The sequence below is a fragment of the Astatotilapia calliptera genome, chromosome 13 (assembly GCF_964374335.1).
Source record: "Astatotilapia calliptera chromosome 13, fAstCal68.1, whole genome shotgun sequence".
Classification (NCBI taxonomy): Eukaryota; Metazoa; Chordata; class Actinopteri; order Cichliformes; family Cichlidae; genus Astatotilapia; species Astatotilapia calliptera.
Genome location: NC_137434.1, coordinates 18019117 through 18033320, shown reverse-complemented (window position 1 = coordinate 18033320; position 14204 = coordinate 18019117). Strand labels below are relative to the sequence as shown.

The 14204-nt window shown below is 40.0% G+C and overlaps 1 protein-coding gene across 2 annotated transcripts in view; it reads left to right on the top strand.

Moving 5' to 3' along the window:
- lrmda (leucine rich melanocyte differentiation associated) overlaps positions 1 to 14204 on the top strand; it is a 211703-nt gene that overhangs the window by 177445 nt on the left and 20054 nt on the right. For both annotated transcript variants that reach the window (XM_080287617.1, XM_026190901.2), the window contains one exon: positions 4510 to 4594. In XM_080287617.1, coding sequence (XP_080143743.1) covers positions 4510 to 4594 — 85 coding nt within the window. The remainder of the gene's footprint in view (positions 1 to 4509; positions 4595 to 14204) is intronic.

Genomic DNA, 14204 nt, shown 5'->3' with positions numbered 1-14204 from the left:
GTGTGTAAGACATGGTGCAACACGATTGCTTTATGTGCTCACCGCGATGGCCGGCGTCAGATTTGAGAGAAATCTTCTAGATGAACTAATATCTTCATAATGTACTGTAATGTAACGCCCATCAAGATCTCTAATCCGCAGCCAAGCTTGCGAAACTTTGTAAACTTTGTGGCAGTTGCATGTGAAAAACAACTAGATTTGCGTCAGGCTTCCCTGACTCACTTTTTCAGTGTCTTACATTTTGAAGATCCCCACCGTGGAGGTGGTTATGTGCTCCATGTGGCTCTCTTTGTGACTTGCTTTTCTTCTTTTTCCATCCCTCCCCTGTCTTCCTCCCCTCTCTCTCATGATGATATGTTGGAAGTAATAATCACTATTGCCTCTGGGTTTATCAGCATTTATTCACATAACAACACTGAAAAGGAGAAGACAGACAGCACTGGTGTGATGTATTATCTAGTATGGGAATCATCTTTCATAATGACATCCAACGGAGCTTCCTCTCTCTACCTATTCCACTCTCCCGCTCGCACACATACATCTACACACACTTTCTTCATTTCTCTCTCCCTCTTTGCACTCCCCTCTGTCCACCCTTTATTATCACGGAATCCGTGGTGCTCCCAAGCCTGTAAATTTGTGCCACATTATCATAAGCTGTGGTGATAACTCACATTGCACAGAGACAATAATGATGTGAACACTCAGCATATGCCCCGGGCCCAGCAAATTAAAACAATGCTCAGCTTGATGAGCAGACTAATCTGGACAGCAGAGAGAGGAGAGAGAAGAAGGGCGTCCAGGAGCATCTTACATAGACAACACAGCAGCACCTCCCTCTGTTCAGTGTAGGTACAGCTGGAGAAATCAAGCCAAAGAGCCAGAGGGAGTGAAAGAAATGATACAGGAAAGAGGGAACAGTAGGAGATGGAGTGTAAATGAAGTCCTTGTTTTGAAAATGTGAAAAGGACACGATGGGACAGGTCGTATGTTTAGTACATCGGAGGTTTCTGATTTGACAGAAAGTTTGCAAACCCTTTATAATATAAAGGATTCCTGCATTAATTAATCAGAAAATGGTGCCCCATGTCTACATCGCAGTCATAATTTCAAACTTAAATGACATTTGGATTTTTTTAATTTTGATTCGTACATCTTGACCACTCACAGCGCAGGGATGAAAAATTAGAAATTAGAAACTTGTAGAACCTTCACCTCAGTCCGATCTCTTCTAAGCTCCCTGGACTGCTGCCCTGTGTTTTCTGTACTGTTCTCTCAGTAGCTGCAGAACAGCGACGCTCACTTCACCAGACTTCACATTTGAATGCTTTGGTGGTAATGTGCGACACCCCCTTTCCTCTAAACATAGCATTTTGTGTCTCAACAGTCCACTTTACATTGACCCTGAAGTGTTTTTGCTTCATTTGTGAAACACACAGTGTTGAGCTTTGTTTTGTTTATATGTGTCTGCAAAATGGTAGGTTGCTTAATAGCTTCCTTCAATAGCCACCTGTCTTACTCAGTGCTTATCTTAGAAATTTAACAAATTGTAGAGATACCTCCTGGTGGTCCTTTTTCACCTTTTCCAGGATTGCATATCGTGCTCTTGGTCTGAACACTGCGGGACACATACTTGCATAGAGAGTAAGCAACAATCCTGAATAATCTTCAATCGTAGCCAGCTTGTTTATTGTTTCTTGATGAGCAGCCCTTTCCAGCTTTGCGCATCAATAAAATGCTTTAAATGTGTTTTCCTTGTGGTATGATTCACGTCAGTGTTTTTAGGATAAGCAGACTTTGTCAGTACAGACATTGTGTGACCTTATAACAAACAGCTCCTTACAGTAATTGGAGCACCAAACTCTGAGCAGCATTAGAATAGGGGTTCACTTTCTCCAACCTACTTTCTAAATATGTTTAATAAAGGCACCAAAAGTTTTCTATTATTAGTATAATCAGAGTTTCTTTCTTTTTGCATTTTCTTTGTAATGGACCATGCTTTATGAGTAGCCAGTTTAGAAATACTGGTGGAAAAAAACACTTGTTTAAAGTGCTAAAACATAAAGCTATTAATCCTCTCGTAGCAAGTACAGAAAAATCGTCCTCCATTTGTTTCACATGCATGCTTGAGTGCAAATGTCAAGGGCTAATGATGAAGATCTGAGGGTTTAAAGGGGAAGATCGAGACAAGTGGAAGTTGGAGTTACAACAGCCACCTACGGGTCAGCTGTGTGATCAGCAGGCATTAGAGCGAGGAAGTAAAGTAGTGGTGTCATATCACTGGGGTGGAGTTGGTTTCAGCACTGAAAACAAGGTGACTAATGTCCCATAGGACCACAGCCAGAGTGCTAAGCTCCATCTAGTATTCACCACACCTAAGTAGTGCTCCCTTGTTCTCATCCAGCACCCCCTATATCATCTGCGGGTGGTGCTGTTAATAATGTGGCAACCCGGAAGATTAATTGTGGCCGAGCATCAGGATTAGGAGGGGATTTTTGTGGGCCAAGCAGGCCTAAAGGGGCCCAGGCTTGTGATCTTTCATGCAGACCAGGAAATGAGGCAAGCAGGGGGCGCAACTCTATGGTGGCCCAGACATGCACAAAGGTAGATCAGACAGCTCACAATTCCCGTCTTAATGCCTGAGTCGCTTGTTTCTTTTCCTATGAAGTGACATAGACGAACACTGAGTGTGTTTGTACTGATCGGTAATATGAGTTGCAAACCAAAATGGCAAAATTCAAAGATAGGAAAACGCTAAATAAACCTTGATACATGTCTCAAAAATGAGATGGGTGGTGATCATTTTGCTGTAGGATCTTTAGTCTCAGTCCAATATTTGTTTTGCTAGCTCAATGCTATAAATACCCAACTATTTTCCTTACATGTCAGGTGACAGTAGTTACTGAGTACAATGTGTTCATATTTTTAGTTCTTTTACTTCATAAATGTACATCGCAGAAGCAGGGGAGTGATCTGTGACATTTCTTAGGAGGTTTTAGCAGCAGGTCTGCTGTCAAAACTATATTCTTCTTTTAAGCACTTTTTTTTTTTTTCAAAAGCTGACTCTCCAGCATACATGAAGCAAGGCCTTTAAAATAGGCGCATTTTGTCTTCTTTTTTTTCCTTGGTATAATATGAGACACATGCTGGCCAGACCTTAATGCCTTTCAGAGATGCTATCTGAAAGCACATTATGTGATCGTTTTCAGTTCACATTGCTCTCTTTGCCGATGAAGAATATGGTTCCATTTAACAGTGCAGACCATTCCATTTCTCAAGGTTATGCATGGGCATGTAGAGGAACAACAATAAAAGTGGGAAAAATGCAGCTCCAAGCCATCTCTAATATGTATTTGTCAGTTGAGTCTCTTGCCATGATTAAAGGCCTAGTGAATTCCTTCCTGCAAGAAAGGAAAGTATTTCTGCAAAGGCATCAGATATCGCTGTGTCATGATAAACTGCCTGCTCCGCTAGCTAAAAGGCTAAGGTGGAAAAAAAGAGAATGTTTTGGACCTTGAAAGTGCACCAAAAGAATAACAACACACAAACTGTTGACCCGTGTGGGAATACTGTCTCATGACATAGAGGCCACTGTTTTCTCTTTGTCCCAAACCCGCATTCATCACACGCGTTTAGCCTGAACCTCTGACTGTGCTCACAGTCAGAGGTTCAGTCCAGTTTTGCAGCTAAGAATGTATGAAAAAAAAATCACATTTCAGTTGTAGGACAATAAATAAGATAAAGAAGTTAAACAAAGAGAAGTATGTATCATGTAATTTGCATTCACACTTTCTAGTGTAGAAAGGTTATTTCGTCTGATTTTATATTACCCTCATGTTACTGTTGTATTATCTGGGTGAATGTTAAAACCTCCCTATTAGGTTATGCTATAAATCAGGTGTCATCAGGTCCTCTCATAGACTTCATTAGAAAAGTTGTTTTGGTCTCTGGTTTGAAGATTATATTTATGAAGCCTAATGTGTTTGTTGCATTTAAACGTGTCACATCAACAAATTGTGATTTTACAAAGATTGAATCGCTTTCTGTACAGGTGTATCAGTACAGGTGTAAGACAGACACAGAGATCTGTTAGCATAATATACCACATAGCAATCTATTTGATTTGTCAGATAATTCCATTATAAATGATACGACTCCATGAACAGGGTTTAAAGGTCCAGTTTGGGGATTCAAATTAGCAGCAATCTCACCCAGAGGTCAGCTAGCAGCTATAGAGAAATGACTGACACTCAAAGCAAGCCCTTAATCTTAGTATAATATAAACGGATAAGTTAAATTAGGAAAACACCACTGAAGGTGATTAATCCATGCTGTTAAACCTTGTCCCTATGAGAAGATTTTTTTTTGTCACAAAATGTAAATAAAATAAAATGAACTTTAGAACAAAGACTGCCACATGGCATTATTTTTTAACCATGTGGCAGTGGTTTGCTGCTTGCTTGCTATAACTTTATAGCTAATTCTTTTTCTACATTCCTTTTCTGCTAGTCACTTAATGAGGCTGGATCAGAGAGCCATCCACTGCCCTATTCGCCTCTACCGCGAGGATCCAGAGATCCCATGCCCCACAAAGGTAAGAAAAATATTTATTTTCTTCAAAATTAAGAAGAAACATTGAGATCCTGGTTCTATAGATTATGTAAATGAGTCATAACGCTAACAGCAGCAGAGAGTGGGAATCTATTGAACTTGAAACTGAGTTGAAGTTATCTATTCTTATTGATCTCTTCTCATCTGTGTGATGTGTTGATAGTGGGAATAAATCTGAGTAATCTCAGCTAACTCTGATCTGAGTGTAAGCGTGGGAGCATGCAGTACATACACAGAATGAAGCATCCTTGATCTGTTGATACTAGACATTGATTAGGCCTCATATTGACCCAGTGTAGTATGTTGATGTAATTATGTAGCAACTTCTTAACATCAAACACTGCACTCTAGAAAGAATACAACACATTCATTAAAACGACACACTGCTCTAAATTAATGGCGAAGGCCACCTACTGCTTTTGTACCAGATACTCAGCTGAGACTTTGAGAAAAAACAAGTCAAGTTCAATATTATTATACGTATCATACCCACAGGTCATTATCCCGTAATCAGCTGAAATGATTTACTGCAACCAAAATTAACTAATTCAATTCATTCCACTTGCATTTTTTTGTTGTTGCATGAATTCACAACAAAAGTAACATCAAGGTGTTTTATATTGTAAGGTAAAGACCCTACAGTAATACAGAAATAACCCAACAATGACACCCTATGAGCAAGCACTTGGTGACAGTGGGAAGGAAAAACTCCCTTTTAAACAGGAACAAACCTTCAGCAGAACCAGCCTCAGGGAGGGTGACTCATCTGCCGTGACCGGTTGAAGGTAAAGTGAGGAAAACCAAATGTGCATTTTAGTCAGTTCGTTTGACAATTTAGTGGTTTTCTTAATAATTAAACTGAATTAAATAAAGGAAGTGAATATATTTTATTTTAATACCACCAGAAACAAAAGTAAAATTCTTAAAATGCCCTCTATACACACATTCCAGCTATTAACATAAAGTAACATAAACACAACCTATGCTTCAGCCACAGTTCCAGAGATGAGCAGTCTCTTATGGATCCAGCATATGTACAACATATGGAGGTGGAAGACCATTTAAGGCTTTAAATGCAAGCAGTAGCACTGTATACTGGATTCTGTAGTGCAAAGGAAGCCAGTGTCAGTAATGCAATCTCTCTCTTTTTTTCTTTCAGTCAGTAATTGTCTGCTGCATTTTTGGACTAATTTTAAACAAGCAAGAAATGATTTACTAACTCCAGTATACTGTGCATAACAATAGTCCAGTCTACATGTAACAAAAGCATGCAGAAAACTTCAGAGCTGATGGTTTTAGACAAAATTTTAGTCCGTGTCAAATTTGTGTCAAGGATTTTAAACCTGTGTTTTAAAGTGGGTAAGAAGCCCAGGTTATGTGTCAACCTAGTTCATAGTGGAGGGCCTAACGATACGGCTTCTGTTTTCGATTCATTTGACTGTAAAAACTGTGGGATGTTTCTATATCCAAGATGCAGACAGTAGGCCTTCATATGCAGCAATAAGAGGATGCGTGCTGATAGTTTAATAATAAAGATAATTTTAAACATAAAATTTCACAGTCAGCCACCAGTTTTTCCATGTCTTGCAAAAGAAAATAAACATGCGAAGCAGTGTCTTCTATTTTCCAAATTCACGTTTATATATAGACTTTATGGAAACCCAGATTTAAGTAAGCCTGACTCTTGGACTTGGCTTTGTGGAGTTGTTTAAAGCAGAATTAACAGATAAGTTTGGCTTAATAACTCATTTGGCTTAATAAGTACCCTATTTCAGGGTTCAGGGTAGTTAACTATTACTTCATGCTTGAGAGATTCATCAATGATGTCACATTGCAAGATATTTGTGATGAGCTGACAACCACTATAGTAGCATTACTTATCAGTTGCGAGTGCTTCTAGGCTAATATACAGTAGAGTAGACCTCCATCCACATTAATGGTGCCAAGGACAGATCTATGTCATGAAAGCCAGGATGGTGGCAGCTCTCATCGGAAGTAAGGACAGAAAGAGCCTTGTGCTTTGTCAAAATCAGACCTGGCTAAGAACAACTCATTTAAAGGTGAGGGGACCTGCCACATGAAATATATTTCTCCCCTCTGACTGAGATCAGAGTAACAGTGACAGTCTCCATTTGTTATTTTTATGATGCGGCGCTGCAGCCTTAGATAACACAGCCCTCGTCTTCGCCCTTCACCTCCTCTTCGTGTCCCTGCCTCGTCGAGCCCCTACCCCCGCTCTTATTTTTTTCTTTCCCCCCCGTTTATTTGCTCTTCTCAAACACAGTTGAGTTTTCTCTATGTGTGGGAAACGGTCACAGTAACTCCTCATTCAAAGAGAACAAAGTGGTGACAAAGCAGCGCTACAACAAACAGAATGGTTGAGACAGTAATTCCACACAAATGCGTGCTGAGGTAAATTCAGTAAATGAACAAAAGCGCTGAAACAATGCGCTGCATAATTTTGTGCAAATCACTGCAGAACTCTTGTTTCAACACACACGGTAAATTAAACAAATCGCTACATGTTTGTTCAAAATTTGTTGCAAAAGTAAGCCACTCTGGTCTTACTCTGTATCGTGCTTTTCCCACTGCAACTGCTGCTTCTTGTGCCATGTGATTAGCCTGTTTGCTTTATGCTTTAATCTTGAGAATCACAATCAATACTTGAATAAAAAATGCACTTCAACAGCTTTGGCTTTTTAAAGTACACATTATGCGGTATGTGATTGTGACAGTAGTTGTTTGGGTTAATGGTGTGGTCTTTTTAATAGAGAGGCAAGCGGGAGGCTGTTTGGTTTTATCCGGACTCCAGAAATAGCGGCCATATCAGCAGCGTATCTGAGATCGCTCCGACGGTGTCTCAGAAACACTCCGCCTTACCTCCCTTGAACCCCCTGCACCTAACTACTCCACCGTGTTACCTGTTTGAAAGCCCCAGAGTCTGGTTGGCAGAGGTAATTACAGCAGCTAGGAGCTCCCAATGGAAGGCAGCACTGGCAGGTCACTGCCCAGGGACAGAGGGGTGGAAACTGTGCTCCTGTCTTGGTTGGTGAAGGACACGGAATAAAACAAGGTAGCAGAGAGAAGAGCAGGGGAGAGTAGTGAAAAAACATTTGCTGCTGTGGTAGTGAAATCTAAATCGTAATTTCATAGACATCTGACAGCAGACAGAGAGGAAAGTAGGGGGGAAAGGACGGGGAAATCAGGAAGAGGGGCAGCTTTAAACAGTGAAAGGAGATGAGACTTCAGAATGAGAGGAAACTAGACAAAAGGCAAAGTGAAGGAGGATAGTGTGTGGCTCTAGTGTGTCTTGACGAAGGCGTGACACAGAGTGGAGTACATAGTCTGGCAGAGGGGCCCGAGGATCGTCCACTACTGTCACCTTAGCTCTAACTCTCAGTGCTGGTCCAACTGTCAGCTCGACTCTGAATCTAACAGTCCAAGATGGAGTCTCAGTGTAAAGTATAGTTTGCCTTCATGAAGACTGGTCTATACTACACTATTACACAGCCAATTACACGATGCAGTCTTGTGTCTTAATGTGAAGATGTATCATTTCAGCCTGGAAAAGAAAAAAAAATGTGCTGAGTTATTTATTACCACCTTGTCTTTTTCTTGAGGTGGCACATTTTGAAGTCAGATTTACATGTTGATTTCATAGATCTAATTATAGCTGTAGTTAAGAGGTATGTATGTAAAAAAAAAAAAAAAAAGTAAGGCTTGAGACTTGATTGATGTATCCGTGTGCACAGAAGAAATTTTAATGAACTGCCTTTCATTTCCTTTGTATAATTCAATAAATATGCCAGACACTAGAAGCTGCTTTTTCACATGTATCAGATTAAATCTGATTGGGCCATCCTTCAGCAGTGACAGCTGTAAATGAAGGGGATGTCTCTGTACAAGCCAAGTAAATAGATCAAGAAAAAAAGCCCCACCTGGTATCTGCCTTACAGTATGAGCCCTGGGCCCTTTTAATCTCGCTTTTCTGGGCCTGCTTCCAGCTACTTTGTATGTATGTAACTTAAATGGTGCACAACTGTTATTAAAATCCCCAGAGGAAAGCAGCCTTCAAAGAAGAAAAAAAAAACCTCCTTTCTGATGATACTCATGGGGCACCTCGCATTTGTTTAGAAGTTCGCTTTTGTTACATGTCGAGGTGATCTGCACTGCAGCTCCTGCTACAATCCCCACAGCTCCCTCGGCACTCCTCCCCGAAATGGAGCAACGGGAACAGATCCAAGCTAAGAGTAAACTGTTTTACAGTTGCTGCACAACAAATAAACAAACATCTGGAAGCATTCAGAGTGGCCCATTAGAAGGGCTCTGGGCTTTGCCAAAAAGGGGTAAATGATGAGGAATGGGCTGTCGAGAGGCTGGTGGAGACAGGGGAGAGGCCAGATGACAGAGCTGTGGGTGCTAAGCACTGCCTTTTAGAGCTCAGCTGGGCTCAGAGAGATCTACACCTGCTGCTATCTCCTCCTCCCCTCCTCTCCTCCATCAGACATCTGGATGGGATACATGACTAATGGATGACTAAACTGCTAGTGTTGAAACTTAGCTGTTGTCATTATGAAGGAAAAGGTTGTTTGTCTGACTGATGACTTAATGTCCTCTGTACAACACACTTGGTAAAAGTAAAAATCAGTTTGACGGCTTTAAAATGAAAAAAATAGATATATCCCGATGTCTGTTTATCGTTGTTTGTGTAATAACCAGAGCTGATTGTATCTTCTATAAGTGCTTAGATTAGATGCTGTTGTGAATGCAAATCTGTTTTGAAAACATGTTCCGCTGATTATGAAATTGCTTCCTAAATTAACTGGCATTACATCAGACATCTGTTTCTTAACCCCGTAGGTTTTTCTGCACCGAGCTGTTTTTTCCGTGCTTATCTTGAGTGATAACTTAGTTCTGGTCGATGTCAATCTGTAGATAGAATGACGACTCTGCTCTTTCAGCTGACAGTCCTTCCATTCTGGTTTGGGCCACATGTTCCGAAAGTATGGAAACATCCTCTCTGGAACTTAGTGAGAAAACACAGAGCAAAGCTTTGACGTTTCCCATTAGACATACGTGCTCTGCAAGACATTTCACTCAGTCCCGTAATGATTATACCAGGACAATCTGTCCCCTGATAAACATCACTCTTAAACACAAAGACTTGCTTTGGCCCCCACACAACTAAAATGAGCCACATGGAAAGGGAAAAGTGTAATCTTTTCCTCAAGACTGTCCCAGAGAGTCCTTTGCAGAGCTGCTTTCTATAAACTTTTGTAATAAACCAAACAAAATTTGAAGTGTGCATTCAACATCAATGAGAAGGGACAGATGATGAAATGCTGTTACAGAGAGTGATATATATACACACAGTGAGCTGGCAGCTATATACCGAGCCTCTGCACCAAACTCTAAAAAGTAAATTAACAAAGTAAAGACATGGCCTTCTTCCCGGGTACTGACTTCATAAAAGTGTTTCCCAAGCACTCGTCACTTCATGAAGGTTTTATTTCTCTGCAGCGTCTGCCAGTTGGTGAGCTGATGAGGTGTCTTAAGTTTAGTGTGTAATGACTGGGTGTCCTGTTGCCATCTCGGAAGTTGTCATGTAAATCAAAATCCAGCTACAAAACTGACACAGTCGAACAGATGTTCCCCTTTGTTTAAATGACCATGCACAGTGTTAGCCTCAGGAGCTACTTGGACAGATAATGTCGAAATGTAAGATATTGTACCGTGGTGCTGCGATGCAAATTTTCTAGAAGTACTTGCATGGCGTAACTTTGTGCTGAACATTGGGGGGGTCAAGATCTCTGTCTAAATAAATAAATAAATCTGGGTAAATTCCCAGATGATTAAACATGCAACTATTTTGCTGGCAATACCTGAAATGAGTAAAGAAAATCAACAGCCTATTTATGCAAGTTAATTCTTAATTTCATTAGGGGGGTTATATTGGTTGGATCTGATTATTGGGGGGGGTGGTCATAACCCCCCTAACACCCCTGGAAATTACGCCCCTGAGTACTTGCTATATTTCATCTCAAATATAGCTAAACAGCTAAAACTAGCCTTCAATTTATACATTACATAGTAACGCTTATAATTTGCTCACAATGTAATACAGTGTTCTCTACTTATTAGGCTAAAATTTATCTTACGATATTAAAAGACAAAAGGAAAAAGTACATGTGTATTTATTGTGTGATTTGGCGCTATATAAATAAATTGAATTGAATATTTATCAGTAATAATATTCTATTTAAAAAGGCACAACATTACGTGTACCCCTTTGAATGTTGTAATTTAACAAAATAAATACCTTTAATACATTTTCCTGTTAAAAATGGCTCTTTACTTGTAGTTGGAAACAAAAAGTAAGTAGAAAAATGTGTCGTAAATGCTCGATATTTCTCTTTTTGCTTCTAAACGCGTATCAAATGTACAAGATTCTGAAAATTCCATCGCGGTCACATCAGTCTACTTTTTGGCAGCGAGGCTCCTGGTGTATATCACAGCATATCACAGTACTATATACTCCCCCTGAATAGGACAGGCTCTATTTCCTTTATCTGAGTCAGATGATGTGATATTATTCCTCCCAGGAGTGGATTGGCTCAGCAACATGAATATCCATTTAAGCCAGCCTATGGAGATGGATGAGGCGAGAGGGGACGAGGCAAACTGGGCCTGCAATCCCTCATCGCGGCTTCGCATTGCACAGCGCTGTCCGCATCCAAAGTGATGAGAGCTCATTTTTAGGAGGCAGGCCTGTCCTTGTTATTACTAGCCCTGGAAATCACCTCTACATTTTCTCCCTTAGAAGCAGGCTAGATTAAAATGCCAGGATAACCTCCTCAACTTCCATGACAGGCTTAACTGCCAAACTGTGACACGCCAGCTCTAAACTGCTTTGAGAAAGCTGCCTTCCACCAAGTGTCATTATCTCTCCGTTATCTGATGGCACTCCTCTCAGTGTGTGAATAATTCTGTTTGTGCAGGGTTTGGGGAAATGTCAGTGACACTATTGTTTTTACCTTGCCGTTTGATGTAGCTGGGAGAGTCTCCCGAGTGTCTTGAGTTCTTAAACTGATGTTGGGCGTATACAGGAGAAACTTAAAGTGGAAAGATAGTACTGTCAGCTTCTGAACTATTCCAAGATATTTGTTTGTTAGTTCCTTTAACTATTGGTATAAAAGTACACATTCCCCTCTCTGATATTCTGCATTAATAAGGGTTGTTTCAGTCAAGTTAAAGTAAAGTTCTGGATTTGGTTTGTCTGAAGCGATTGAAGTGGTTTCATTATGATGCCACCAAGAGTTCACTAATGTTAGACAATTAATGTCACAAATTAATCTGCAATTTTTTAAAGCACCTGTTTTACTTTTTAATGAGTAAAAAAGCTAAGTCATACTTTCCACCCATCACTATTGAAATATGATTATTACAAGCTTTGAGCCACTTTCTCAGCAGCGGGAAAATATGGAGTCTCCTAAATCTTTATAGTCCGTGACTATTGCAGACAAACCTTTGTTATTTATGATGATAGAAACCCAACTGGGCTTACCCGTTAAAACTTTCTTAAGCACAAACAGACGTATGTTTCTTGGCTGCTTCCCTTAATATGTCAGAAGAATAGACAAGGACATGAGTTTCTGCCAAGCAGACCCAACCCTCGTGGAAAAATATACTGCAAGTCCTCTGGACCTTGGTTTACTTCCCAGTTGCACTGGTCATTCTCAGGAAGGTAGCAGAACATAAATCATCCAAAGTGGATAGGCCTGCAACAATCAACTCTGATTCTAATGCAACTACACTATTCATTTTCCACCATGATTTGTAGCTGTGGTTGGGGACAACTGAGATGTGGTCAGTGCTTTCAAGTCGTACTTTCAGTCAGAAGTTGGAGCGGGTTTCTGGAGCCTTCATGGTTTCCAAAGGTGGGAGTCCATCATGGTAATTTAGGATGGGGGTTAGCTGCCAGATGGTTTTGGATATTTTTGCAGCAGGATGGATGTTGGGTCCACAAGCTTTCTTCTGTGTCAGTACCCCGTGAAACAAATTGCTCAGTGAGCAGGCTGAGTCTGTCTACTTGAGGGGGGCTCGCTACCCTTCATTCTGATGAATAGCTACTAACATTCAAGCAGATGGCCGACAACTTGTCATTCTAAAAGGGACAGGATCAGACCAGAACAATGCCTTGTAGCCTTGTAATTATTGCACGTTACCTGGGATGTTTAAACAGAGACACAAAACGTCTCATAGTTTATATCAGCTAATATAAAACAATACAGTATTTGTTAAGTACACTTACCTTCTCAGTTTATGTGGCGTCATATATCTTAATCAGGGTGTTTTTTAATAAATTATATTTTAAGTCTGCTGTAGATGCTAATTCTAGGGTAACTGATCGCGCACGGTAATCATTCAAGATCAAAACATGCTTTAATGCAAGTCTGGTTAATGGCTCAAACAAATTAGATTCCAATTCACTCAGCAGCTAGTTTATCATGCTGTATGGCTTACCAGCTGTGCTACATCAGTGAAGCTTTCTGTCAGGAATCTTAACATAGCTATACACAACATGGAAATGCTAATATTTGGTGAAAGAAGAGGCCACACAGCAGCATAAGGTGAACTCTGGCTTGAGAATAGGTTCTGAAGTACAATAAAACATTGATACGGCTAATGATCTTTTTTAAAATTTATCATATTGAGTATACAACAAAACTCAGCACAATTTCAAGCAATAAAAACAAGACTTCCACAGAGTGTTCCATATAGTACTGTGCAAAAGCCATCACTTTATTGAAAGATGTATACAAGGAAATACAGTATCTAAGGCAAAAACAGAGTTTGTACAACTCTAATGAGCTTGAAAGTCAATATTCGGTATGACTACCTTTATTCTTCACAGCCATAACCCTCTAAAGCCCATCGATCGTATTTGATACACGTGTTTTTGTGAGTTTTTGAGACTTCTACATCATCAGCGTGACTTTTTTTTACCCTCAAAAAATGATGTAACACATTTCTAATGACTAAATTGCAAAACTATGGCTTATGTAGAAAATGTGATACAAATTAAAACTCATGCAGATTAAAATTTGATATATTTTTACAAATTTTAAGGTTAAACAAACACTTCATTATCAAAAAAGTAAAGATTTCTGGCAGTTATTTCATGGTGGAGGTTTTAAAGGGTTAACTCTCTCAGGCAGGTGATGGGAAGTTCTTTTCATTTCTTCAGAATGAGTTCTCCAGGCTCCTTGAAGGACATTCAAAGCTCTTCTTTGGATGTTGGCTGCCTTCTGTTCCATTCTCTATCATGCTGGTACTTATAATGTGCACTATGTGAAAAATGAAGCTTTTCCCAGTCATCCACTTGGTATCTCCAGATGTTATTGCAATGATAAATTTTGACAACATCACTGGCTGAAATGTAGCCCCATAGCATGAGAAAGCCTCTACCACGTTTCAAAGTTGGCTTTAGAGACATACTATTGTACCTCTCTCTTGACCTCCTCTGTACATTTTGACATATTTCAAATTTGAATTCATCACTCCATAAGATCTGTCCAGACACACTGCACACC